The sequence below is a fragment of the Lepidochelys olivacea genome, assembly GCF_965140295.1.
Source record: "Lepidochelys olivacea isolate rLepOli2 genome assembly, chromosome: 8".
Lineage (NCBI taxonomy): Eukaryota > Metazoa > Chordata > Testudines > Cheloniidae > Lepidochelys > Lepidochelys olivacea.
This window is the reverse complement of record NC_140418.1, coordinates 102,115,083-102,142,288: the sequence shown is the minus strand read 5'-3', so window position 1 is coordinate 102,142,288 and position 27,206 is coordinate 102,115,083. Positions and strand designations below refer to the sequence as shown.

At 40.7% G+C, this 27,206-nt stretch overlaps 1 protein-coding gene across 1 annotated transcript; it reads left to right on the top strand.

Moving 5' to 3' along the window:
* CMPK1 (cytidine/uridine monophosphate kinase 1) lies at positions 1–15,044 on the top strand. Its single transcript, XM_084638072.1, has 6 exons — positions 1–269; positions 9,661–9,807; positions 10,899–11,051; positions 13,038–13,114; positions 13,193–13,289; positions 14,859–15,044. The coding sequence occupies exons 1-6, from the start codon at positions 96–98 to the stop codon at positions 14,898–14,900; spliced, it is 690 nt and encodes a 229-aa protein (XP_084494198.1). The 5' UTR covers positions 1–95; the 3' UTR covers positions 14,901–15,044.
* Positions 15,045–27,206: the final 12,162 nt, after the last annotated feature.

Here is a 27,206-nt window from a genome sequence, read left to right as displayed (position 1 = left end):
CCTCCCACGTCAGCAGCCGGCGTGTGGCAGCCGGTGGCGGTTGGGCGGCCTGGCCTCCCTCCCAGTCCCGCTCCCCCCGCCCCCGCGGGCCGTGCATGTTCTGTCGCTGCCCGCTGGTGGTAGCGGCTCGCCTCCGCCCTCGCGCTCGCTGCCTCCGAACCGCCGCCGCTCCGCGCCGCCGCCTCCGCCTCCTCATGAAGCCGCTGGTTGTGTTCGTCCTGGGCGGGCCCGGGGCTGGCAAGGGGACCCAATGCGCCCGCATCGTGGAGGTGAGAAGCGCAGCGGGGAGGGTCTCAGTGTCCGCAAACTCCCCCTCTCCCCTTGCCGCCGCCGCCGCCTCCTCAGAGAGCGAGCGGACTACACCCCCCAGCATGCAACGCGGCGCGGGGCTCTTGGCACCTTCCCTGCGAAGCGGCGCGGGGCATGGCGGGACGGGCAGTCTTGTGGCTCAGCCCGCGCGGGGGTCTCGTTTCCGCGGCCCTGCGGGGGTGAGCGGGGGCTTGGACATGGGGCCCCAGGGAGGCGGCCCGTTATAATGGTCTCCCTGGGGTTCGGCTTCTATTTCTAGGCGGTTAGGGAAGTTCTAGCTCTCAGTCTGGGTCAAAGGTGCAAAAGGCTATTTTTGGTGTATTTGAAAAGAAACCCACCTGTTTCTCCCAGTGCACATTGGAGCCCCCACATTCCCCTTCTGGGCACCCAGACTGAACTCCCAGCCTAGGGCCCTAGCTCCCCCAGTGCAAAGCTGGGGAAATGGGCATCTCTGCAAGGGGGGGGGGTGTGGTAAAGGCACAGACGTACCTACTAGACTCTTGTGTATGTAGGTCGAGTTCTGTGTCTGCATGTTCTCCACAGTACCGTGGGCAGAGTTAAGACTGGGGGTGCGGGTGGTATTGTGCAGGAAGATGTTCACGATTAGCAATAATCACAGACCTAGCTAGAGCTGATGGGTGTGCTTGCCAGAGTCCAGGGACCTGTGTGTCCCATTTCCCCTTACCTTTCTGCCAGGGCCTCTTTGGATACATCCACACTGCAATAAAAAACCCTGGGCTCTGAGTCTCAGAGCCCGGGTCATTTGAGGTCTGGTCTACACTAGGAAATTATGCCAATATAACTACATGGCTCAAGGATGTGAAAAATACACACCCCTGAGCGATGCAATTAAACCAACCCCCCTGAGCATAGACAGTGCTAAATCAATGGGAGAATTCTTCTTTTGCCCCAGCTACTGCCTCTCAGGGAGGTGGAGTACCTACTTCAATCAGAAAACCCCTCCCACTGGAGTAGATGTCTCCACTGAAACACTACAGTGGTGGAGTTGCAGTTTTTTCAGCATAGAGAAGCCCTGATTTGAGCTGCAGGGTTAAAATTGTAGTCTGTAGACATTTGGGTCCAGGCTCTGAGACCCATCCCCCTTGTGGGGTTTCAGAGCCCAGGCTTCAGCCCAAGCCCAAATATCTACACTGCAATTTTTAGTCCCATGAGCCTGAGTCAGCTAATTCAAGCCAGCTGTGGCCATGCTGCAGTCTCTTTTATTGTAGTGTTGGCATACCTTCCGTGTCCCCTGTTTCTTACTCCTTTCCCCAAGGTATCTCTTGTATTTGTATAGCACCTAACACAACTGTGGTCCCCTCCATGGTCCACTCAATGACTTGACTTAATTACCTCCTACTGTTTGTAGTGCCTGGAAAAGCTGTTGGTAAGCCTCCCTCATGGAGTGGAACACAATCATACATAAACCATTAATAAATTTAAGAGAATGTCCCTCAAAGATACTGTGGGGGGTTGCAATATCAGGTACAACGGGTTTATTATTCCAGAGGTATATGGTGCTTTCATCATCATCATGTTCCTATTAAGCCTCTGGCATTTAGGGCAGTGATGAAGCTCCTACATTTCTGTCTGTTTCTGGCAAGTCTTTCAATGGTTCCCTAGCTGTGCCCCAATTTTTTCAGCTTGGTTTCCTTCGCCATGTTGTTTTCGGGCAGCCTCGTTTTCGCTTGCCTTCAGGTGTCCATCTTATTGCTGCTCTCCTGATAGAATCAGTTTCTATCCGAAGCACATGGCCGATCCATCTCCAACGCCTCCTGGCAATGATGGTGCTCTAGATCTTGGTTTGAGATTATCAGAGTTGTGTACTTTCAACACTACTTTATAGTGCAGAATGCTGGGGAATGAGAAAGTATGACATGTCCAAACTGTCTTCATTCCATACAACCTGCCTCAGAAAAATCCTCCATATCTATTGGCCCAGAACAATCTCAAATCAAATATGGTGCTTTACAGTAGTATACGCTGTAAATTGTGAAAATCAGATTATATTATAAGCAAAAATAGAAGTGAAACTTTGCTCAGCAGCTGAATGTGATGGAGGTCACAAGTTGTGCAGAGTGAGTCTTTATGTGTGTCCTGTGATAAATTAATCATTGTCTTTTCTGCCATCAAAGATTTTCAAACTGGCATTAAGAGATTAATTACATGATTTAATTATAGAATTTCACACAACATTTCTAAATATTTCAAATTCTTTTTAGTTTAACAGTACTTTAAGATGGAAAAGATGTTTAGAAGAGGGGGGGGAATAGCTGATGGTTAATAGCTGACAATTCTTTACATACAGAAGCAGACCCCTTTAAAAATCAGGATGATGAAAATCTGTTCTGTTGGGTAGTTATGGTGTATTTAAGGCTAAATGCCTCCAAATAAAGCCTTTTAGGAGTAGACTTGGATATTTCATGCATGATAAGTGCCATAAATGATGGAGGTTTGTCCACACCCACATGAAAGCAATGACTAAGAACCATAACAATGCCCACATTGCTTAAACTTCAGAAGGAAAAACCGCAAGTCCTGGCACTAGCATTTTTGTTTCTGTTTTCTAGTGATGCGTGGTGGAGAAACTATAATGGTACTCTACTGTTACATTATAGCCTAGGTTTCCGTACTGTATAACTTCGTTATAAAAATTTAGTCCAGACTGAAAACTGACATTTAAGATTGCATAAAGTGTTGTTGGAGCTGTGTTGGTCCCAGGATATTAGAGAGAGAAAAGGATACTGTCTCTCTAATTTAATATTTAAGCCACAATAGGGTTTTCACCATAAATTATGAACTCTAACTCAAACAGGTTTTTGTTTTTTTTTTTTTAAATTAAGTTGTGGGATATAAGGCTAGTAACTTTCAAAAAGCCTTTTTGTTACTTTGGGTCAAATCCTGCCCTTGGTACACAACAAACAAGCTTCAACCATAGGGAAGTTTTGTAGTGCTGGAGGGAATATAATTGCAAGCTATTAATGCAGCCTCTGGGCTGAAGGAGCTTCTGTGGCTGCTGCCCCATACTTAGAAATGTAAATCATTTTGGTTTGGTATCCTAAAGTAATTGGATAAAGACCACTTGAGGAAGAGGGAGTCAAATGAGTCACTGCTGCTTGAATTGTATCTACTACCAGAAAAGTATTACATGTTAACTTTGCTAGTATTAAACCTAGGAAGGGGAAATCCTTAGGAGTAGGCAGAGATGAAAGTAAGCCAGTACGGGCCAGTACGGCATACTGGTAAGAAAGTGGCCACCGGTATGGGCTGGTACATAGCTGATGTTAAATCATTGCCGCGGCAGCACTTTAAGGGCCATACCGGCAGGGTTGCTGATGGGCGGGGGTGGAGGGGGCAAAAGGGGCAGCTGCTCTGGGGCCCGGTGATTTAAAAGGGCCCAGGGCTCCCGGCAGCGGCTGGAGCTCTGGGCCCTTTAAATCACTGCCGGAGCCCCAGGTGGCGCAGGCCAGGCAGTGCTGAAGGGTTGGCTAGGGGAGTCTGGCCCCAGCCCTGCCCCTTCTGCCTGAGGCCCTGCCCCTTCCGGGTCCTCAGAGCCACTGCCTCTCCTCCCGCCCGGCCGCCCTGCGTACAGGTAAGTCCTTTAAATTACTTTCACCCGTGGAAGAAGAGACATAACAAAAAGAACTAAGGCTAAGTCTACACTGGCAATTGAATGCCAAAAGACTCCTACCCCCAACAAACAGGGTTAGCTTTATTGGCAGGAGAGCCTAACTTTTGTCTTTCAGAGGTGTTAAAAAAACACACACACGCACACCCCGAAAGACACAAGTTTTGCCGATGACATTTCCTTTCCTGGCTTCTGGGAGAGAAAATAAATCTCTTTAGCTCCAGTTCATTTTCTAAATGCTTGCCTTGTATGAGACAAGAGGGAGCACTCCTCTGAGAGCCATAAAGAGATAACCGGTTGCTGCCTGTCTTCATGAAGCTGAGTATCATTTCTCAGCAATCTTCTATTTAAAGATTGGAAATCCAGATTCTTTGTCACATTTATTTACAAGATTTAAAACTAAGTGTTTCCTTTGGATTTTGATCTCATCAAAGTCAACAAATGGAAGTTTTGCCATTGAGTTACTATAATTTATTATTTGCGTTACCAAAGCACCTACGTGCCTCAATCATGGATCAGGACCCCATGGATGTGCTAGGTGCTGTACAAATAGAACAACAAGATGGTCCCTGCTCCAAATAGATTACAATCTAAGTATAAGACAATAGACAACAGATGGAAACAGTGAAACGGAGATACAATGAAACAATGAGACAGCATCATAGGCAGTTGTGTTAGCAGACTTATAAGTTTTCCATAGACATCTCAGTGAAGGAGAGTTAGAAGAAGGATAATGAGGTAGCTTTATGGATGTTTGCAGGGAGCTGCTCCCAAGCATGAGAGGCAGCATGGGAGAAAGCTGGAAGGTGTTTGAAAATTTAACAAATTCTGGAGGAGCAGGCTGTCTGTTATGTAGCTCAACTAATCCATTCTGAAAAGCATTCCAAATTAGAATTTAATGTAATTAGAAACATCCCTATTTAACAAGTTCACTTTAAAATACTTCTGTCTCTCTCTTTCCTTTTCATCTATTTAAAACTATTTTAGTTTGCTGTTGTAAAGAGAATTCCAAAGATTGAGTCAGTATTTCTTCTTGCATGAAAAGAAAAAATGCTGAGGAAAATTAAATGGTGCTGTAATCCCATGAAACCAAGGGGATTATTTTGTCTTCCTCTTTTCTCCTTAATGTTTAACTTAATGTTAAAAATATCATAATTCTTTAATTGTAGCAAGAAGAGCTACATGTTAATTTTGGGTTCTGGACAGTAAAACTTCTTGCTTATAAAAAGCTTTACTCTGGTTTATGGCTTCTGCAGTTCATAGTTAATATGTAGATTTACAATTAAATAAGCATATCTAAATGCACTGCCCATTTGAACAAAAATACAGTAAGGTAATAGAGAATGTAGCTAGAGTTTCTCTCCATGGTCATTTAGGGCAAAATCTTGCATGCTTTATTTTTTTCTCCAGCTGTCTGCAGTTTTTTGGGGATTTAAGTAATTATATCGTCTCTTAAATTGTGATTATAGCAAAACTGCCTTTTCAGGCTTCTGTGGGTAGAGCTGGAAAGCAACTAAATATTTTTAAGCTTGCTTGGTGAGTTGTATAATATGTCTACTGTATTTATTTAGTAGCCAAGGTTTTAAATCCCAAGATCACAGCCATAAAAGGGAAGTATGCACATTACTATTCTGCCCAGGCTCCTTTGTTGAAATTTGCTGTGGCTATCACTGCAGCCAAGCGGATAACCCTAAACTCTGTTTTGTTTTGGTGTTTTTTCCGGACTAAAGCTTAGAGTAAAGATATACATACATACTCTATTTTGTATTCTTAGAATTGTAATTTAATTTTGGTATGTTCCTAGGTTATGTGTCTCATACCTGTTTTATAGAACTAGCTGTGTGTAATCTTGTTAAAGTTTTATGTAATATTAAAAACTTACTTTTAAAAAAGACCTTATGTACTTGACATTTCTGTAGTTAACTGACACTAGTACAACTAAAAAATTCTCCTTTTCTAACTTTTTCCTGCTGAGATTTATCATTCTGAACTCTGAAATCTGTTCTCTGTACAGTATGAGCACATATGTATTTTACTTCTGGTGTCTAGATTCTATGGTGATGGGTGCCTTAGAAAAGCATAGGTCTAACACGTGCTTTTCGGTGAGGGTTTATGTTAGAGTATTTTAATGTTTTTAAAATGCTTTAATTGACCACAAAATACAAGAGTGATAGATGTTTAGACTAAATACTGCTATCTGTATGATACGTTTGCATATAGATTCCCTGCTGTATTTCTTTCTATAGAAAGAATACAGTATATTGAGAGATTTCTAATAGCATCAGTCTAGCTGCTTAGCCTGGACTGCCACATCAGCACTAGGGGAATACACTAGCTTCTCTCATGGATTACCCGTGTCACATCCTGACACTCTCCGTGGAGACTGCCACCCGGCTCAACATATGTGCTCAGTTTCCTGGTTTCAATGTATGCATATAACTGAAATGCATACAAAACAGGGATTTTTTTCTTTTTTTTTGAAAAATAAGAATAAAGAAACCAGGACAACTTCATCAAAACTACCTAATATACATATAGTTCCTACTATTTAGTATGTTACATCCCCAAAGCAATTGGCGAACATTAACTCCTTCTCACAACACTGTTAGGCATTTGGTTAGTAATGTTATCCCCATTTAGCAAATAGGGAAACTGTGGAGTACAGCTGGGTGAAATTTTTTGACCAAAACATTTTTTGGTAAATATGCAGATTGGATCACACCAAAACATTTTGCCAATTCATGTTGATTTTGCCAGATTGTTTTGGTCAACAACAAAAAGAACACCCCTAAGAAAAAATCAAAACATTTTGTTATGACATTTTGTAAATGAAATGTTTCCAGTTTTTTTAATCAGTGGGGTAGCCATGTTAGTCTGGATCCACAAAAACAATGAGGAGTCCAGTGGCACCTTAAAGACTAACAGATTTATTTGGGCATAAGCTTTGGTAGGTAAAAAAACACTTCTTCAGATGCATGGAGTGAAAATTACAGACACAAGCATATACCACCGACTTCCTGAAGAAACTACGGTGATTGGTGATCTTCCTAAAAACACAATCCTAGCCACCTTGGACATAGAAGCTCTTTACACCAATATTCCACACCAGGATGGACTACAAGTATCCCTGATGAGGCCACAGCACACCTGGTGGCTGAGCTTTGTAACTTTGTCCTCACCCACAGCCATTTCAGATTTGGGAACAACTTATACCTTCAACTCAGCGGCACTGCTATGGGTACCCACATGGCCCCACAGTATGCCAACATTTTTATGGCTGACTTAGAACAACGCTTCCTCAGCTCTCATCCCCTAGCACCCCTCCTCTACTTGTGCTACATTGATTATATCTTCATCATATGGACCCACAGGAAGGAGACCCTTGAAGAATTCCACCTGGATTTCAACAATTTCCACGCCACCATCAACCTCAGCCTGGACCCTCCACACAAGAGATCCACTTCCTGGACACCACAATGCAAATAAGTGATAGTCACATAAACACCACCCTATACCGGAAACCTGCTGACCGCTATTTTTACCTACATGCCTCCAGCTTCCATCCAGGACACATCACACGATTCATTGTCTACAGCCAAGCCCTAAAATACAACCACATTTTCTCCAATCCCTCAGACAGAGACAAACACCTACAAGATCTTTATTAAGCATTCTTAAAATTACAATACCCACCTGGGGAAATGAGGAAACAGATTGACAGAGCAAGGCAGGTACCCAGAAGTCTCCTACTACAGGAGAGGACCAACAAGGAGAATAACAGAACACCACTGGCCATCACATACAGCCCCCAGCTGAAACCTCTCCAGCACATCATCAACGATCTACAACCTATCCTGGAAAACAATCCCTCACTCTCACAGACCTTGGGAGGCAGGCCAGTCCTCACTTACAGACAGCCCCCCAACCTGAAGCAAATACTCACCAGCAACTACACACCACACCACAGAAATACTAACCCAGGAACCAATCCCTGTAACAAACCCTATTGCCTACTCTGTCCCCATCATAGGACCCAATCACATGAGCCACACCATCCGGGTCTCATTCACCTGCACATCTACTAATGTAATATGTGCCAGCAATGCCCTTCTGCCATGTACATTGGCCAAACCAGACAGTCTCTATGTAAAAGAATAAATGGACACAAATCGGACATCAGGAATGGTAACGTACAAAGCCAGTAGGAGAACACTTCAGTCTCCCTGGACATTCAATAACAGATTTAAAAGTAGCCATCCTTCAACAAAAAAACTTCAAAAACAGACTTCAAAGAGAAACTGCAGAGCTACAATTCATTTGCAAACTGAACACCATTAATTTGGGCTTGAATAGAGACTGTTACTGACTCATTACAAAAGCAATTTCCCCTCTCTTGGTATTGACACCTCCTCATCAATTACTGGGAGTGGACCACATCCACCCTGATTGAATTGGCCTTGTCATCACTGATTCTCCATTTGTAAGGTAACTCCCTTTTCTTTATGTGCCAGTATATTTATGCATGTATCTGTAATTTTCACTCCATGCATCTGAAGAAGTGGTTTTTTACCCACGGAAGCTTATGCCCAGATAAACCTGTTAGTCTTTAAGGTGCCACCGGACTCCTCCAATTTTTTATTTGACATAAAGGAAATTTCACAATTAAAAGTTTTTTTTATTTTAAAAAGAACTAAAAATGTAAAAAATGCTCAAATGAAATGAACCATTTTGTTTGGCTCACAGCTATTTTTAGCAGTTTCTTGGAATTGCCAACAGACCAAAAAAATCCATTATTCACACAGCTTTTACAGCTGAGTATAAGTGATTTGTCCAAGGCCACAGAAGATGTCAGAGTCAGAAGTAGAAAGCAGGTATTTCTAGCTTCTAGCACTGTGCTTGGAGCATGCTCCCTCTCTAAATAAAGAACTTTTAGTCTAAACATATAGTAGTCCCATATCTGCAGTAAAGGTATGTAATTATTTTAAAATACAAACCTGCCTTCAAGCTTACCAAGTAAAGCAGCTGTTTTGACTCCTTTTCATTTTCTAAATTAAAATTTGATCTACTGGCTAAAATTGCCAGTGAATTTCTAAATAGCCATGTATTTTGGGTGGGACTGTAACATGTATCTTTTAGTCTTTTGGTTTACTTTAAACATCTAATTCATTACAAGGGGTAACATTTTCAAAGGTATCTAAGTGACTATGGGCTTGTCTACACTTAAAGCGCTACAGCAGCACAGTGTAGACATGACCTACACCCATGGGACGGGTTCTCCCGTTGGGAAAGATAATCCACCCCCCTGTGAAGCTTGAGCTTCAATCTAGTGCTGTCTACATGGGCTGTCTACAGTTTAACTAAGCCACTTGAGGTATGTGGATTTTTCTCACACTTGACCAATGTAGTTAAACCAACCGAAGTTTTTAGTGTTGACCAGACCTAAGGAGCCTATATCTCATTTTCAAAAGTCACGTAGGCATTTTTGAAAATTTTTACCCAAGGTGCAGCAGTCTGCCAGGCTTCCTGCACATATTGGGTATACTGTGAAATCATGACAGAGGCTGAAAATAGAATGCTTTTTATCCAAACTGACTATTTTTGGCTGTAAATTTGCCTTTTTATTAATAGGATAATGTAATTAATTTTAACAGCTAAGTTAATTTAGGATATGTACTTACTCAAAGGAGTCTTCATCTGCTTAACACTTGTTATACGTATTTCAGAAATATGGGTACACCCACCTTTCTGCAGGCGATCTCCTTCGAGATGAAAGAAAAAGACCAGGCTCTCAGTATGGAGAACTAATTGAAAAATATATTAAAGAGGGAGCAATCGTACCAGTTGAGATTACTATCAGCTTGTTGAAGAGGGTAAGAAAAGTGAATGTTGTCTTGATGGTTCACCTTTCCAAGCAAATAAGGTAGTGGGTGTAGCCTGAGAAAACATTTCCCTCCGTTTGAAGTCAGCAAGAGGAAGATGATAGGCAATGGGTGCATGTTGTAAACTTGCTTTTCATTAAAATCACATATGGCTATGTTATGGTCCTTACAGTAGGCAAGAGGCAATGCCTTTCATTACATAAAGCACAAAGAGGGCACTTGATACATTTTATTATGTTTTCTCTGAAGCTTTTAACTGAACCTAATTCAAAACCAAGTACATTCAGGGCACATTGTATTTTGTGAGAGGTCTCTGTCCTCCTGCTGCCCCGGCTCCCCCTGGCATATGGAGCTACTTCCAGATGCTGCCTGGTGCAGCGCAGCAGCTGTCTGGGAGCGTGCAACTGCCTGGGACTGTGCAGCTGCTGTGCTGCACGGGGCAGCGTCCCAGGCATCATGGCCCAAAGAGGAGAGGCTCTGGCCCCGCCCCTTCATCTTCCTGGCTGCTGGTTCCTTCCCCCGCCCCCGTGTGACCCTTTGGGGCCCTTTCTAATCCTTGCCTCTTTTTTGTCCTATGACTGCAGAGGTGTTAACTGGCCACTTCATCTTGAATGGTCTCTTACAATGTGTTAACTCCTTATGCGAAACAATCTGTTCCACTTTGTGTTCAGCTCTGAAAGTCTGAGTACCTTACTTTATAGAATCATAGAATATCAGGTTTGGAAGGGACCTCAGGAGGTCATCTAGTCCAACCCCCTGCTCAAAGCAGGACCAATCCCCAATTTTTGCCCCAGATCCCTAAATGGCCCTCTCAAGGATTGAACTCACAACCCTGGGCTTAGCAGGCCAATGCTCAAACCACTGAGTTATCCCTCCCCTCAGTGGTTTTTCCCATACTTTTTCCATACCTGAAGAGCTCTGTGTCAGCGCCAAAGCTTTTCTCTTTCGCTAACAGACATTGGTCCAATAAAACTCTCATGTTAAAAGTTTGTAAATCATGTCAACATCTGACCAACACTTAATAGACAAATATATTATTTTGTGTGTAAGAAGTTATTGAACTGAACTGTGCTATCTATTAGGTTATGGATCAAACAATGGCTGCCAATGTCCAAAAGTACAAATTCTTGATTGATGGATTCCCCAGGAATGAAGACAATCTTCAAGGCTGGAATAAGACTATGGATGGAAAGGCAGACGTGTCTTTTGTTCTGTTTTTCGACTGTGACAATGAGGTATTGAAATATCATTGCTGTGTACTGTTATCCCATGTTGTATGATGAGAGGCAGATAGCGAGAACAGTAAAACTGTGTTGAAGGTACTGAATTTTCTAATATTCATGAGCATTAGCAACATAAGGAAGTCCTGGGGCTATGACTACTGAGGATTTTTGGTAGTTCACTTGGCAGCTATAAAACTTCTTGTGCAAAATGGGGTTAATAATCTAACCTTTGTAAATTGGTTTTAGATCTAGGTATTGCTATTACTGTGTTCTTCAGAATAGCAAATGTCCAGTTGCGTTAAGAAATTATATTGAACAACAATTCTGAACAATTTAGTTTTTCCTTAAGAACCCTTTGAAATCAAAAGGATTGTGTCACATATCTTGTGACAAAGTTCCTCCTCTGTCTTGGTGGATTATTGGTGGATTTGCTCGCCTTGGAGCTTCACGGCAGCCCTCAGTTTGGCCATTTTCGTGAACCCACAGTCCAGGTCAGCTCCTCCTGTGTCTGACCAGGAGTTGGGAGGTTTTGGAGGAGCCCGGGTCCACCCTCTGCTCCGGGTTCCAGCCCAGGGCACTGTGGAATGCAGCTGTCTAAAGTGCTTCCTGGAACAGCTGTGCGACAGCTACAACTCCCCGGGCTACTTCCCCATGGCTTCCTCCCAACCCCTTCTTTATTCTCACCATAGGACCTTCCTCCTGGTGTCTGATAGTGCTTGTACTCCTCAGTCCTCCAACAGTCCGCGTTCTCACTCTCAGCTCCTAGTACCTTTTGCTCCCAGCTCCTCACATGCACACCACAAACTGAAGTGAGATGTAACCGTTAGAGCTAGTCAGAAACTGAAACATTTAAAATGGTAGGTAGATTGACCTTCTGGGGAACTTTTTTTTTAATTAAAAAATCTACTTTTTCCTTTTTTTTTTTCTTTTTTTTCAAATTTTAAAATTGCACATGTTCAATTTTGGAAAAAAATCTCATAGTTAAACTGATCAGTCAAACTTGGGAATTCAAAAGATGACCAGCTGAAAAAAACATGATAAAGAACAAACAAGCTAAATTGTTTCATCAGAAATTTCTATCAGAAAAATTGGGGGGGGGGGGGGAACTAAATGAAAACTTTCATTTTTGAAAAAAAGATAATTTCTTCCCCTCCCCAAAAGTTCTTGATCAAATTTGTCTGACTAGTTCTAATAATCTACAATAATATCTGAATGGCCTTTTACTTTATTTAAATTAAATCAGCGATGTATTCCATATGAAAAATTGTTTTAAAAGATCCCTCTCTTGCACCTTGACATATATAAAAAATTTGCCATGTATTATCAAGATTATTCATTTAACATTAGAATGTAACCATAACTTTATATGTATTTAGTAACTATTAACCAGTTATACTTTGTGAACAATATATATATATTACAGATCAGAATAATTTAATAAATACAGTGATACTGACTGAGCAAAAATTAAGACGCTTGTCATTCAGACCTAGTAAGTTAACATTTAGTATGTGTACCTTAAATGTTATAGGCTTGTATTTTCAAAAGAGACTAATGGATTTTTTTTTTAATATATTCACTTTTAGTGGCTAAACTTGACAATTAAAGAGTCTGATTTTCAAACAGCGCTGAGCATCTGCTCTCTGAAAGTTTAGGTATTCAATCTTAGTGTCTCAGATTGGGCACCCAAAATCATTAGTCACTCTTGAAACTGTAAGCCATCACCTCCCGCCCCTCCTCCCCCCATTTCCCAAGCCACAATTAAAAAGGCAAGTGAATCAAAAACTAATTCATAATACTGTCTAGATCTAGCTAATCTTTTGTAAAATATATGCACTGAACTATGTGCGCGCAGGTTCACTCGCCCTCAAATCGGTTTTCACATTAATGAACTAGGCCTATTGAACAAAGGACAAAGGTTTGTTATTGAGTCTTTCTTCAGATATAGAAAGATAATGGTCACATGCTTTTAAGAGTTCATTCTGTGTTTGTTGGTAGATATGTATTGGCCGCTGCCTTGAAAGAGGAAAGAGCAGTGGTAGGAGTGATGACAACCGAGAGAGTCTAGAAAAGAGGTACTGTACCCAGAAGTTTTCATAGTTATGTTTCTTGTTTTCTTTGTATGATGTGAGACATCTTTTTCTGTCTTACAGACTTCACACATACCTGCAGTCAACTAAGCCCATAATAGACCAATATGAGAAAATGGGAAAAGTCAGGAAAGTGGATGCCTCTAAATCTGTTGATGAAGTAAGTTTCAAGGACAAATAAATTGTTGGGCTTACAATAACATGGTATATATTTTTGGATCCCTTCTTCTGAGATGTAGAGTCAGTGATATCCCTTCTCTCCATCCCTTACATATAGTCTTCGTCTTTTTGGTCTGCCTATGAAATGTCAAATACAATAATTTTTTCTTTTTAGTGGTAGGGCTCTTACAAGAGCTCCCCATTTATCACCTTTAATCACCTCCTTTTCCTGCTTCTCAAAAGCTGCCTTATCACAGGAAGATAGGAGGGCTAGAGAGGGCTCCATGTAGGAAGTCAACTGGGGTTATGATGTGCTTCCTATTCACCCTGGGGCTGAATGCATTGCATCACAATGCTATTAACCTTTGCGCGTTCAGGACCAAGGAACCAAGCTCTAGTTCTTAACACTGAGACCCAGTGAAACAAGCTATTGTGCAATCCCAGACCAGTCACCAGACTGGATCATAATGTAGATTTTTCCATCTACTCTTCCAAGAGAGTTCTGGGGAGCAAGGGTGGATCATGATTCACTTACCTAAAGTTGAAGGATGGTTGAAAGCTGGGTGTATGTTTGGCTACATCTCTAATTGAAATGGACTATGTCTCGTCAAATTTTGCCCAGAATTTAGAATTTGTAAAAATATATTTTTTATGAAACCTAAAACCAAATAAAATGTGTTAAGAACTGATGTAAATAGCATGTGAAGGAAGACATTTGCAGTGCACACAACCGGAAGTTTTATTTCTTCTACAAAACCCAGGAACTATGCTTCATATACATTAAACTCTGTCTACTGCCACCTTGACTATTAACTAATTGTTTACATATATACAGATAGAGCACTCCTTTAACAAAATGTTTCCATAAATTGAATTTTTTTCCTCCTCAACTGGGAACCAGTTTTGCTTCAAACAAATATTCCCGTACAATCCAAACACTGCAGTTTTTATGCCAGTGCATGGAAATACAAAACCAAAGTAAAATAGAAACTAACTAAAAACGAAAATTAAATGTATTAGTCTCTTTTCATTGTTGAAGCTGAATGAAATGCAAAAACTAAACATTATAAGTAGAAAAAAGTTCTGTTTTTACTAATTATTGGTGTTACCCTCACATCATAAAGGTTGGGAAATTGGCCCTCCATTTTGCAATTAGTTCAGTACATACAGACCACTTGTAGTCAAGCCACAAGGGCTCACCTATCTGGATCTGCTTGTGACAGGGGCCTGTTTTTTTTAACTGTTTTTGTTTAGATTTTTTAAAATGTAGTAATCCCTTTTGAAGAGTTTTCTGCTATAGATGGCTTGCTGTCATGCTGCCACACAAAAAGAAAATGTAATAATGTTGATAACCTAAACAAAAATAGATGGAGATGAGAGACTGAATAGGATTTGGTGCCAGATTCCCTCACCTCTATTCTGATATGCACATGTCTTTTAAAAAAATGAACTACGTCTTGTACATTTTAAAAAAATACTGATTTACCATCAATACCTGTGTGTGGTCGTCTAACTGAAAATGGCTGAATATTTAATGTTCCATAATTTTAATTAAATGTTTCTCTTTCAGGTTTTTGGCAAGGTTGTGAACATTTTTGACAAAGAAGGCTAGTTCCATTCTTGAAAGTTCTCTTGAAATTGTGCTTGAATCTTGCTTTAATAGCTGCTACTAAATTCAACACTTTTGTAATCATTTTAAAGGTTTTTTTAAATGTTTCTTGTATTCACAGATAGTTGGAAAAGCAATTAATTGAAAATTAAATTGTTTTTAAATAGGAATGGATTCATTTATTGTGGCTATAGTAGACAATAAATTTCAGGATTCTTTTCTAACTTAGTTCAGTTACTTACAAAATAAAGATAGTAGTCAAAATCGATCTGGAGAGACTATCAATCCTTTTACAATTTGTGCCATTCATGGGCAGCCTTTCTTATCCCTTATTGCCATAAATCTGTTTTTAAGAGTCCATAAATAGCAATGCTCAGTGGCAGAGCCTACATATCTTTTTTTTTTTTTAAAAAAAAAACAAAAAACTCTCAGCCTGTTTTTGGACCAAACTTAGGAAACTTTTTCCAAGTAAAATTTTATGCAGTTGATAGTCCTTTTATCCCACAGCTAAATTCTGTAAGCAGAACTGTAAAATTAGCATGTGCATTTGTTTTAGAACTTTTCGTCTAACTAATTTAATACAGTGTGAAGCTGTTAAGCAATAGATGTACAAAGTGCTTTGGTAAAGTGGTACTCTCTTAGGACTCTGAGTGCATAGCATGTGTTGTAATTTATTGAGTACTTAGAGAAAATGTACCCCCTTTTGCACAGGAGGACTACGCAGGGGTTAAGAATAGAATTGCAGAGTTAGTTTAGTGTCTAAGCACTCACTTTGTGATGGTAATTATGCTCTTAAGTACAATGAAGTAATTAGACAGTGACAAACCTCCAAACAGATGTGTAGTAAAACTATTCTTTTAACAGTTTCTGTTTTTGTAACAAATGAAAGGGCATTTCTGTATTATTGATTATTGATTGTATTGTTGAATACTTTAAGGTTTGTTATATAGGGAAAGAGATTTTTATGGTTAAACTTGTAGTTTCTCTAAAATTGTATAATTTTAATAGTTTGTTTTAAAAAGTTTTTTTAATTATTGCACTTCGTTTGACCAGTTTGAATTTTTTTAAATGTTTCATTCCCTTAAACAAATTAGTTCATGCTTTATGGCATTATCTTGCATTAGTGCAGTGCAGTTGTCAGCAGTAATAGTTGGAATTAACAAGTGACTGGTTGAAACAAGCCATCCTGTATTTAAGTACTGTGCAGTTGTAATATAGTTATGACTTTCTTTTGTTAAATACCATTTTTTCCACAAGCTTTAATGCTCCTAGACCTATAGGGGTTCAATCCTGCATTCCTCAAGTCCCAAAACTTTCATTAAAGGACATCCTGAAACCTGAGGATGAGTATTTTAACTTTTTCTTTTTTTTTTTTTTTTTTTTTTTTTGGCGTTATCCATTATTATTTTTGCTACATCAGCTGCTGCTATAATTAGATGTGATACTCTAACATGTTGTGATGTATAGGGAAAAATGGTCTTGAATTTTTGGGCTTCAGCTCGTCTTGAAATCCTACTTGGGGAAGTCACAAGTGAGTTAATAATAGTTTTGATTTAATTACGACTACTTTAGTCCTGATCCTGCATTCGGATCTGCTCAGGCCAACTCTTGCATGAAACTCTGTTTACTTTACTGAGGCTTATAAGACTGCGAGTTCAGAGTTTTTAATATGCAATGGAACATAGCCACTGCTAAAAGAGATTTTTTTCCCAACACATTGGATGTTTAAAGTCAGACTATTGAGCACAAATAATATAAAGCTTAGTAACACAGAAAATATGGACCATGCCTTGTTCCTGAGAATTTGGAAGATTTTCACAAAATCCTTTAAATGCTTTCACCTGATTAATTCCTCCCCTTTTCAAAACTACTGAAACTGTTTTCCATGTCTAAATGTGCTGACCTAAGACAGGATGAAATGGAACTACAGTTCTGATATAAAAGCTGAAATCAAGACTCAAACACTTTTGTAGGCAGATTGAAGAAATCTGTCTGAAGATGCAAATATTTATTTTGGTGGTGGTCTAATAATACTGGCTTTTAAGAGTTCTGATAAGAATAGATTCTGTTTCCTCTCATCATATACCTTACTATGTATTTAAGAGCTGAAGCCAAATAAGTAACAGTTACTTAGGAATAAGTTTTAAAAAACACTGTTTTAAAAACAAAAAATGTTGGCAGTATTGAATTTGGAGTAAATTGTGCATTGTCTGTACAATTTGAGTAATCTTGTCCTTCTGTTTATTGAAGATGCCATTAATGTGGCACTTGGTTTTATTCAAGATGAGACATAATTAAAATTAAATTCAATAAAAAAATAGAAAGTAATATATCAATGTGTCTTTTCCATGTAGCGGCATTCTGTATAAAGAATTTGAGTAGTTCCTCCAATACATTTTGCTGTGTGGCTTCATCCAAGTTCCTGGCTTACATTTATGATCTGCCATGAAAAATGACAAATTAAGGATATATTCCTATATAACACACAGGTTCCAAGGTCAGAAAACGAGGCCCCAGAGACCCTACTCAACCCAGGTTAAGATTGGGGAGCATATAGTATTTGAAAACATGGCTTTTCTCCTTCTCTCTGATATGTATATAATGTTATCTGATCATGCAGTGATAATTCATCTGATCCGTCTGTAAAAGAAAAAGGACCTATCAGTGTTGGCACATGGATCAGAAAAGCTGTTTCTGGTCTACAACTGCTATAAAAGGGCTCGTATTTCTTTCCCTTCTCCCCCCGCCCCCAGCTTTATTCAGCCATCAGCTGCTCTCTTTGGTGCCAAGGCACTGCAAGCTCCTGTAGCATCTCTGTGCTCTCAAGAAACTTTTCACCATTGAACAGGTATGGATGTCCTTTCACTGTCTGAGTTCCCCCATAATTCTTTTCAATGGCACTTGGTCTTCTCAAAGTGTGTCGGCCCCCTGCGCAGCCTGTTGAGTCTTAGATGCCTCATAAATCTGGCTTCCTCAATAGAACGCCATTATTGGCTGTAGGTGAGACACTTGTGATTCATTTTTCCACTTAAGAGTTGTATTTTTCTCCTTAGAGCTTTAAAGGCACTATTTCAGATACAGCAAAGTTGAACTTGCTTTTAGGTTTAGTCCCCGACCCTGCTCCAGTGGACATGAATGGTAAAACCTCATTGATGTCAGCGGGAGTAAGATTGGTTCGTTGGGCCCCGAACTTTTTCCCCCCTCAAATGAGATCTGCTTGGAGGTCTTAATTTTTGATGTCAGGAACTGCTATAGCTCTGGTTTAGGTGTTCAACTGCTGAAACCCCTTCTTGAGTTGAGATTCAGTGCAAAAAGTTGCCAGCTTTAAAGTGAAAAAATATTTCATCATAGAATAAGGTATACAGATAGTTAGTTGGTTATTGGTTACTTTACCGCATATTCCCAACGGGAGTGTTTGTCATGAACCTAAAAAGAGAGTTCATGAGTGTAACACTGAGTTACTCTGCAATGTACTCTGATTTATGCTGCTATGTAAACTTGTTTACAGCTAACCAGGAGGAACTGAGTTGAGTGAGGAGAGTTTTAATTATTTGCATGGAAAACCTTAGCTCAAACTGCAGTAGTCATCCATGATTATTTTATTCAGCTGGAAAGGTGGCATTTTAGGAGACTAGATTTCTACTTCAGACGTGACTTGAAGTCCTCGCTGAAATGAATTTTATACCAGTGCTGTCTCATATTATACCAAGAGGTTCAAAAGGACTGCCTATAACAGAGTTGGCAGTCTGCGCTCAGAGGAAGCCAGTACCTGGTCCCTCACCTAGACGAGGTCGTTTCTCCAGAACACAGATTTATAGTGCTTTAGCACTTAGGGGCCAACCAGGTTGGGGCCATATTGTGCTAGGTGCTGTACAACACACAGTAAATCACAGTCCCTGCCCCTAAGAGTTTATATCCTAAAACACAAGATATACAGGTAGATATGATAACCAGACAAGTAAGAGTGAAGGGTACAGGAGACAGAGCAACAAAAATAATAGAATGTGTACATTCTCTTAGCCAATCAGTGACTATAGATTACACTAACCAAGAAGCTATGGGGATTCACTCAGTTTCCATGCAGTACTTTGTATATCAATTTTAACAGGGCTCAGGACTTCACTTGCGGCTGCCTGATGTCCCCCAACCCTTAACCTTCACAATTTACAATTCTTTGGTGGTGGGAAGGATATACCTGGGGAAAGAGGAAAGGAGAGGTATTCAATTAATTCTAGTACTGTCCATCAGTCTCTTCAGAGCACACTCCCTTTCACTGACACAAGTGAGGGAGATCTACTGTCCCATATCAAGCTGTTAACTAAATACCAATATAATAAACTTGATACTTTTAATTATATAATATATAGTCTGTTTATAAATGAGTTACTCTGTGTTTTCTCCTGTGCAAATGAGATCAGAAATGCTCCTGTGAGCCTGTTGAAGCTTCAAATTGGCACATAGCAGACATTGCATGGGTGTACGTCCATGTTCCTTGTATGTTTAGCAAACCACAATCTATTGTGCTTGGACTGAAGTGAATGAGAGCGAGAGAACCAAAAGGCAGCTCAAGATCTGTGCATTAAAACGGAAAGCCTCCTAGAGTCATAAATCCTACATCATAAATAGGATTTAAGCCTTCCTGGAAGCTTAGTTTTCAGATGTTTACCTGTTAGTCTAAAGGCAAATAGACAGTGTCTGTCATATCTTTTCCGGTATATACCGTGCCAGAGAACCTTCTAAATGAAGCATCAGGAGGCACACAATTCACTGGGTGTCTTCACTCATCATCCAAGTCCCTTTAGATTCCAACAAGCTGCAATGGCAAATTCAACTTTGGGCTGAGGCTGTAGTACTGAATGAGATAAAGACAGACAGAGGCACTCCTGAAGAAGGAATAGCTCCTGTGGATTTATTAACCAGGAGTAGCAATTCCAGCCCATTTTGTAATTAGGTTTATTATTGTAGTTATTGGCAATAGCAGAATTTTTCTCTTTCCCTTGGACACATGATAGAGGGATGTGCTCAAAGGTTTGCTTTTGTCCGAAACCTTCTTTACACACGATTAACCATTTAACCCTAAAGCAAATACTGATTTGGGCCGCTCATACCGTACAAACTCCTGTGTGTGTGGTTTTTGTTTTTTGTAATAGCTACTGAAGGAAGACAGCTCTTGGAAAATAAGGTGGAGCCAGCACAAATGATTTGTGCCCTTGAGTGGCTATTTTGAAGAATGAAAGTGTTTGCTCTTTTTCAGAAAATGGAAAAGACAGTGGGTTTCTCTGCAAGTAGCAAAGGAAATGTGACACTCCAATAGTGTGTCAAAAAAAATCTTCCGCTGAATGGTTCAATGAAGTCCACTTAATCCATAAGTATGAAAAAGCAGCATGACAGTATACTGCTAAGTCCGTTGGGCTCGACGCTACAATCTGTGTTAGACTCCATAAGTGACAGGTTTCAGAGTAGCAGCCGTGTTAGTCTGTATTCGCAAAAAGAAAAGGAGGACTTGTGGCACCTTAGAGACTAACCAATTTATTAGAGCATAAGCTTTCGTGAGCTACAGCTCACTTTGCATCTGAGGAAGTGAGCTGTAGCTCACGAAAGCTTATGCTCTAATAAATTGGTTAGTCTCTAAGGTGCCACAAGTCCTCCTTTTCTTTTTACTCCATAAGTGGTGGCTTCAGCCATCTCTTTGTGCTGGGAACCATGGCCGATCTCAGATGTGAAGCTGTATCTGTCTAAGGCCTTGGCTACACTGAAAAGGTTTGCCAATATAGTTATACTGACCAGCTTTCCCAGAGTAGATGCAGTTTATACTGGCAAAAAAGTCCTTTTGCTGGTATAGCTTCTGCGTGTTTCCCCAAGCAAAATAAGCTATATTGGAAAAAGGACTTTTTTTGCCATTATAATTCGAGATTACACATTAGCCATGTTGGCAAATAACCACATCCATAAAAGCCATAGCTATGCCGGCAAACCTGAATGTATAGCAGACCTCAGACTCCCTCAGGGAACACATGAGTACTGCAGGAAGGGGGTACTGGTGGTTCATTAGGCGATGATCTGCTTGTCTTATTCAATGCAGAATCAACACCTCAAATTGGTAGGAGGGGTGCTGCAGGCGTGGTCTTCTAGAGACACAGTTGAGGTCATGACTACTCCTGAAATAGTGCGTAATATTTATCTCACACTCATACAGGTGCCAATGCTGAGGCCCATTCTCATTTCCAACACAGGTAATTACATCCTTCCAACCTAAATTTCCTCTCTAATTTCATTTAGATATGATTGTATTCTACGATGCCTTCCTAAGGTATGGTGTATTGATTCCATACACAGTTAAACAGTTGCAGTCTTCCTCACTTTACGTAAAGAGACTCCCTAGTAGTGGCACGATACTTATTTTCATCACAAATTTAAGCAGTCGTTGCTTGTAAAGTGATTTGGAAGTTAAATCCATGGCACATATTTACAATTTTTGGTAAAATGCTACATTATTTCAGGCCTAGTCCCTCTTCTGGCCATTCATTGTAGTCAGTGTTAAAATTCTACTAGGCTTTCATTTAGATTGTAGGCTGTTTTGGGCTCAGATTGTCTTTCTCCTGTGTGCAGCTCTGAGCACAGTCATTACTGTTTAAATAATAGTAACAAAAAGTCTCAAAACTCTTTCTGTGCTAATCTAGGCTATATCTGGAATAACTCTGTTGAATTCTGTCAAGTCAGTGTTCAATGAAGGTGAAATTTATATCTGTGTGGAGAACTAAGTGAAGCCCTCTGTATTACATAAGATTCTAAAATAAGATTTGAAGAGATATCTAAGACTTGTGTTGGCACTTTGCATGGGGTGAATTTCACTCTGGTTGAAGAAGTTGAGATAGTTAAGTCCAAAGCTGCTTCAGAAGAGGGATCTCACAAAACTCAATGGCTGGACAACCAAATGGCAGACCAAATTAAATGTTGAGAAGTGCCAAGCCATGAACACTGGAAAACGTAATCCCAGATATACATACAAAATGTTGGGGTCTAAATTATCTGTTACCACTCAAGAAAGATCTTGGAGTCATCATGGAGAGTTCTCTGAAAACATCTCAATGAGCAGCAGCAGTCAAACGAGCCAACAATGTTAGGAACCAGTAGGAAAGGGATAGCTAATAAGATTGAAAATATCATAATACTACTATCTAAATCTGAAACACCCACACCTTGAATACTGTGTGCGGTTCTGGTTGCTCCATCTCAAAAAAGATGTACTAAAATTGGAAAAGGTACAGAGAAGGGCAACAAAAATGATTAAGGGTTATGGAACAGCTTCTCCATGAGACGAGATTAAAAAGATGGACTGTTCATCTTGGAAAAGAAATGACTAAGGTGGGATATGCAAGAGGTCTATAAAATCATGACTGGTGTGGAGAAAGTTAATAAGGAAGTGCTATTTGCCTCTTCACATAACACAAGAACAAGGGGTTACCCAATAAAGTTAATAGCTGGTTAAAACAAACCTAAGGAAGTACTTCAAGCAATACACAGTCAACCTGTGGAACATGTTGGCAGGGGATGTTGTGAAGGCCAAAAGTATAACTGGGTTCAAAAAAGAATTAGATACATTCATGGAGGATAGGTCCATCAATGAGCTATTAGCCAAGATGGTCTGGGTTGCAATTTCATGCTCTGGGTGTCTGTAAACCTCCAACTGCCAGAAGCTGGGACTGGACAAGGGATGGATCACTCATTAATTGCCTGGTCCTGTTCATTCCCTCGGAAGGATCTGGCACTGGCTATTGTTGGAAGACAGGACACTGGGCTAGATGGACCATTGGTCTGACCCAGTCTGGCTGATCTAATGAGTCATTGCCAAAGCTGGGATGAGACACTTGTTTGCTCCTGATTTTCTACACCATGTTCAGATCTAACCTTTCAATCACAGGAGCACATAAAGCATAGCTCAGTTGAGCATGCATTAGCCTGAACATATAAAGGTCTCTGGTTCAATGCTGGGCTTTGGTAGCTCCCAAACCTCCTTTAGGTCGTACTAGATGATCTTGTGGTCCCTTCTGGCCTTAAACTGTATGCTAAAACTGGAATAAACAGAAGCCTTAATTGTATTATGCTGGTCTAACCAAGCAGAACTTGTATTTTGCAGTATTCTTCATATAGCAGTTTTCCTGCACTGTTTGTTTTTTGTTCACCTCTGGTTCCCGCATCCCATATTTTTCTCTGTTGGATAAGTCCCTTTTGTTTAAGCAAAACAAGCAACTTTTATAGAAGCTAGGCCAAAATTTATGACCTGGGATTCTTGATGTTAGGCACCTAAACCAAAGGAGCCTGGTTTTCAGAGGCATTGAGCATCTACAGCTCCCTGGGGTGTCGTCTGAATCTGTGAGTGCTGGGAAATCCCTGAGAATCAGACCATTACATTTGCAGGTGCCTAAATTTACTTTGTAAACTGCTGCTTTCATGCTGTACATTCACCCACTTTTCTACAGGACATCTTTCCCACTCCATGTACTGCTGTAGCATTTCCTTACTTATGATTAGGAGGACAGAAGGTGGTCCTCCTTTAGCCTCATTGGGTTGCACTCAATGGATCATGTGGAGAGGTTTACCAGGTTACCACTTGGCCAACATCCTTCCCAAAGACCAAGCCACCTTACTTCTTTAGGATGGCTACACGTCTCTAATACGGGCATTAGAATCCCGTGAACTCCCACCTGTTCTCTGGCCATCCTAGTTTGCTTTCCTTATACTAGGTTGGAATTTTCCATTGAAATGGCTTTGCAACAACAACAAAAAAAACAAAAAACGGGTTTTCAGCTGAAGGTAAAATTTTGATTTTTTTCATTGAAATCAGCTGACTGCCCCACACCGAAAAAGTTCTGTTTGGAAATGCTGCCGTGGTGCATCATGAGAGATGTCGTGCCGGTGCCTCATATTTCCCCAGTCTCCTCATAGAACAGGCTGGACTACACCTGCCATGATACGCCATGACCAGGGTCTCCCATGATGCACCACCCTCACCCATAGGGGGACAACCAAACGAAGGAGGCCAGACCATAGGAGGCAATGAGACCATGAGGCACTGTGGGAGCATTTTCAAATCAAAACTTCCTGAATTTTGGCTGAAATGTTTTGACATTTGAATTTCTGTTGAAGAAAGCAACAACTTCCCTGCAAGACAGAGAGAAACTCCCTGCCCCCCCCCCCGCCCCCCAGCCCTGTTTTCACCTAAATTTTCCATGGTAAGAAAGAAACCAATTTTGACTAACTCCCCATAATGCTGATGTCAGGGCTTCAAATGTTCTTCAGCAAGAAGGCCACCCATCTTGCCTATAGTATGCGACTTGTAAAAGGTCCATGAATCTGGGATGCTGCTTTTGCCAGGGGTAGGAGGCAGCTCCCAGCAATAAACATCCCACAAAATTATGTATGTTCTTCAAGAAATGTACCAGGATTGTCTGCTAATTGCAAAAATACATAATGGATGCCTACAGCATCTGTTATATATTCTAGCACAAAGTTTCATCCATAAGTAAACTCTGAACAAACAGTAAGATTATTTTTCAGAGTGGCAGCCATGTTAGTCTGTATCCGCAAAACGAACAGGAGGACTTGTGGCACCTTAGAGACTAACAAATTTTTTAGAGCATAAGCTTTCGTGGACCACCGCCCACTTCATCGGATGCATAAAATGGAACATATAGTAAGAAGATATATATATATGTATATATATACACATACAGAGAAGGTGGAAGTTGCCATACAAACTGTAAGAGGCTAATTAATTAAGATGAGCTATTATCAGCAGGAGAAAAAACTTAAAGTAAGATTATGTAATTTTAAGTGTTCCAATGTGTCTGTCACCCATGCACCCTACAGTTTAATTTTATTTTAAAAATACACCTATATTTGACTTGCAGTGGGGGAGAGAGTTGTTTATCGTGCTAGCTTGTGGAAATCCACTACCTGGAAAAGTCTTGACCTAAAAGCTTTGCTAGATTTTTAGCTGCGTTCCTCTGGAAGCAAGGACCATATGGTCTCTGAAGGGATCAGTTATCTCATTGCAATTGTTCAAATTCACCACAAGAGGGGGTGCTGGGTTCATAAAGAAGGGACACTGGAGGTGGTAATGTGTAATTCATAGTGCACACTAAAAATGTGTGTAACACTATGTCCTGGGATATAAGAAGTGTATGATTTTTGTGTTCGAGCACACGTGAAAATATTTGTACCCAATAAACAGGACCGACAAGTGTTGTATTTTCAATGCTGAGAGAAATCTGCTGTATTTAAAATGGCAATAGTTAGGATTTGAATGTATTTTTGTCAATTTATTACTTTTAATAGCAGCGATTAATGAAAGCCAATTTCTTTCTAGAGGGCCACTACCACCATGATGCAGCTTCTGTGGTATATCTGCTAGCCACCTGGCCTTGATTAATAAACTAGGGTGAAATCTACCCCTTGGTGAAGGACACCCCACAAAATCTTCCTGCATTGTGCAAATGCCATGATAAGGCTGCATGGAACAACGGGGTCAATGAAGCCGATGGGGCCTGGGAGGTGGGCTCTGTGTTGGATGTGAATAGGTTGCTAAAGAGGGAAGTACTGGATGAGATTGATCAGGAAATGGTGGGGGGGGGTCCCCTCCCCCATGAAATTTTTTTTAGAAAAATGAAATAAATTGACAAATCAAAAACTTGTTTTGCCTTTCAGCTACTGAAAATTGATTTTTTTTTCATAATCCCATCCTCCTCCCCACCAATGGGCAGTGTCCATTTTGATGAAAAAGCCATTTTGATGGAAAATTTACAAATAGTTCTACTCCCAGACCATGCCTGCCTGTGTCCAGTGATTGGGAATCCCCACATGAGTGCGTCCCCCCACCCCCCACGCCAGCTGGAATAGAGATGCTGCTGCAACCTCCCATAGCTACAGTCCCCTCCCGTTCTAGAAATGAACAGAACCCCTTGCTTTTTTTTTAAAGGCCAAAATGCGTTGCATTATTGCAACATCAGCGTGTCTGCTAGGTAGTTAGTATATCCCCATTTTACAGATGGGGAAACGGAGACCTGTGGAGGTGAAGTGACTTGCCCACAGTCATGTTTACTGCTGTTTCACGCATTGCAGAGTCTCCGTAGACTTCCCAGTGCTACACTTCGTGAGGCGCTGCACAGAGATAGCCCCTCGTCCAGTCCCTGTGCAGCTGGGCCAAGACAACTGCCCTGGCTGTCTCCCTCCCTAAGGAGTGATCCTGCTCAGACAGCTGCTAGTGTTCACTTGGTGCAACAATTCAGTTATTCCTTTACTCAAGCAGCTGCTGCTAATCCAGAGCCCTGCCTTCCACAGTGGAAATGACCTTTGGTCTCTGCAGCCACACCCTGTGAAGAGCTGATGTGTAGACCTCTACAACAGAAGCCATTTGCGGTGCACAACGCCACTGTATTGCCAACCCTAACCATTCAAAAATCATGAGTTGTTGGGTTTTTTGTTTGAAATGATACATTTGGGGTTCTTCCTGAGCCTTTAAGATGTGGTCAGGCCACGTTTTCTAGTTTTTCTCCACAACCAGGGCTACGAACTTACTTTTTATAAAAGAAAGCTGAGAATCTCCGGTAATCACCTGACTCCAGGAGCTTGGGATTTAAGCAAAATACCAAATATTGCAAGTTTCACAATAAAATTGCAAGAGGTGGCAAGAATGCAGTTAAGTTTTATTGGTTGGACAAAACCCAGGAATTATACTACATTTTCTTGAGCACCAGCTTCTGGTAGCTTGTCTATTAGCTAATTGTACATCTATACAGCTAGAACACTCTTGCAGTGCGTCCCAACTCCTTACAAAAACAACAATGCTCCATGCAATACCTATCCTCATATTTCACAGCTCAAACTTTCCACATGTATCCTTATCGTTTGCCACAAATTAAGCCACCTGTAGCTAATATCAGAGACCAGGACTTGAAAATAACCAAATCTACAAATAGGGACTGTAATAGCTTAGGGCTTTATCATAAGTATTTTACTGGATACAGAATTAGCAACTGCCCCAGTCCACCTTCTCAGAACCCCTATGCTTTTTAATTTTCTCAGCCTTGTTTCAGTACAACTCCTGCAGTGGTCTGCATGCGGATATTTATCCCCTCTGTGGAAGAACATTAAATATAAGGTAAAGGGCTGGGGCTAGCCATCTGGCTTGAGGATATCGCTTAGTTCACATTGAGTGAGGGGAATTTGAAACATAAAATCCGGACCGAAATACAGAGTAAGAATTGGAGCTATCTGGAAAATGGAAATCCCTTCCTTCAAAAACTTCTG